The following is a 1,608-nucleotide window of genomic DNA, read 5'->3' as shown; positions in this document are numbered from 1 at the left end:
TCCTCGGCCTCTTTGTGCCCTCAGTCCTCGGCCCCTTTCTGCCCTCGGTCCTTGGCCCCTTTCTGCCCCCGGTCCTCGGTTCCTTTCTGCCCTAAATCCTCGGCCCCTTTCTGCCCTCAGTCCTCGGACCCTTTCTGCCCCCACACAGTATAATGTTCTTCCAGAATGTTCTCATTATATGTTTCCCCTTATTATCTCCAGTAATTGTATTATTACAGCGGATTCTCTATGATGTCACATCGTCATCTCCCCATTCAGGTCCCTACAATATCGGATCCTCTCAGTGGAGATCTTCTATAGAAGAGAATTCTCCTGATTGCCCCGTGAAGGATGGATATGGACAGGGACAAGATGGCGGAGAGGATATTACACCTCACCCTAGAGATCCTCTTCCAGCTTACTGGAGAGGTGAGAGATTCTGATGACGTCACATTACATCATCCTTATCTATGGGAATAACAGATGGACAGAACTGGAGAGGTGAGGACTCTGGAAATGTCTGGAGTGAGATTTATTACTGTGTCTCTCCATAACCAGGATTACACAGTAGTGAAGAAGACCTCTAGTGAGCACTGTCAGGCCCCTGTGTCTGAGGGATGTGGAAGACCCCTGATTCCATTCACGGGGCCACCACCTCACCCCCCGATACATGAGGACATCAATGACCAGAAGATCCTAGAACTCACCTACAAGATGATTGAGCTGCTGACTGGAGAGGTGACACTGCTGGGAATGCTGGGACATTATACAGTAACGCTATGAAGGGATCGGGGGTGACGGTATCATTGTATGTGTCAGGTTCCTATAAGGTGTCAGGACGTCACCGTCTATTTCTCCATGGAGGAGTGGGAGTATTTAGAAGGACACAAAGATCTGTACAAGGATGTCATGATGGAGGATCCCCAGCCCCTCACATCACCAGGTAATAGACAGGACTAAATACACACGGCCTATAATTATCTGTATGTAAGGAATGAATTCAGTCCCTGTATGTGTCTCCTCCAGGTCTATCCAGTAAGAGGACAACACCAGAGAGATGTCCCCGTCCTCTTCTCCCACAAGACTGTAAACAAGAAGATCCCGATGTTCCTCAGGATGTGTTTTCTCCAGCTCTATCCAGTAAGAGATATCTACTCATGTACTTTCTGCAGTAGTTTTGTGTTTACATTTTTAGACTTTCTGCTCTGTTTTTTTTTCAGCTGTATTTTCTTTGCTTCTGCTTCTTCTGCTGTTTGTTTCTAGTGCCTTCTCTATGTTGTTATGAAAGCAACTCAAAGACCTGCAGAGGGTTCATGAATACCCTGTTTCCCAGAAAATACGACCTACACCCAAGATAAGAGCTAGCATGATTTTATGGGACTTTTGGAGAATGCTTGAAATATAAGCCCTACTCCATAAATAAGCCCTAGTTACAGTCAGGGCCAGCGTTGGGAGAAGTCAAACTGTGCAATTTCTCAGGAACCCCACTCTCTTAGGGTCCCCATCAGTTGTATTCTGAGGTTGATTGTTTAAGGACCTTCAGAGTCATGTGACATGATGTAACCAAAGGTCTCTTAATTGCAGGAGTCTAAATGAACTGAACAGAAGACAGGCTGGCATGCAGGACTG

General features: G+C 46.4%; 1 protein-coding gene across 1 annotated transcript; it reads left to right on the top strand.

Moving 5' to 3' along the window:
• Nucleotides 1-265: 265 nt before the first annotated feature.
• Nucleotides 266-1,154, top strand: LOC142259308 (gastrula zinc finger protein XlCGF66.1-like). Its single transcript, XM_075331778.1, has 4 exons — nucleotides 266-408; nucleotides 538-717; nucleotides 799-922; nucleotides 1,006-1,154. Exons 1-4 carry the CDS (start codon nucleotides 331-333, stop codon nucleotides 1,152-1,154), a joined length of 531 nt encoding a protein of 176 aa, XP_075187893.1. The 5' UTR covers nucleotides 266-330.
• The last annotated feature ends 454 nt before the right edge of the window (nucleotides 1,155-1,608 follow it).

The sequence above is a fragment of the Anomaloglossus baeobatrachus genome (genome assembly GCF_048569485.1).
Source record: "Anomaloglossus baeobatrachus isolate aAnoBae1 chromosome 5 unlocalized genomic scaffold, aAnoBae1.hap1 SUPER_5_unloc_7, whole genome shotgun sequence".
Lineage (NCBI taxonomy): Eukaryota > Metazoa > Chordata > Amphibia > Anura > Aromobatidae > Anomaloglossus > Anomaloglossus baeobatrachus.
Note: the sequence above shows the minus strand (reverse complement) of the source record. Positions and strands in the feature narration are given on the sequence as shown.

Bases quoted from the DNA above. Each gene is read 5' to 3' on its own strand.
- LOC142259308 (XM_075331778.1), top strand. From the start codon at position 331: ATGGATATGGACAGGGACAAGATGGCGGAGAGGATATTACACCTCACC. The intron at 409-537 runs GTGAGAGATTCT...CTCCATAACCAG, and splicing joins TCTTCCAGCTTACTGGAGAG to GATTACACAGTAGTGAAGAA. The intron at 923-1,005 runs GTAATAGACAGG...TGTCTCCTCCAG, and splicing joins CCAGCCCCTCACATCACCAG to GTCTATCCAGTAAGAGGACA.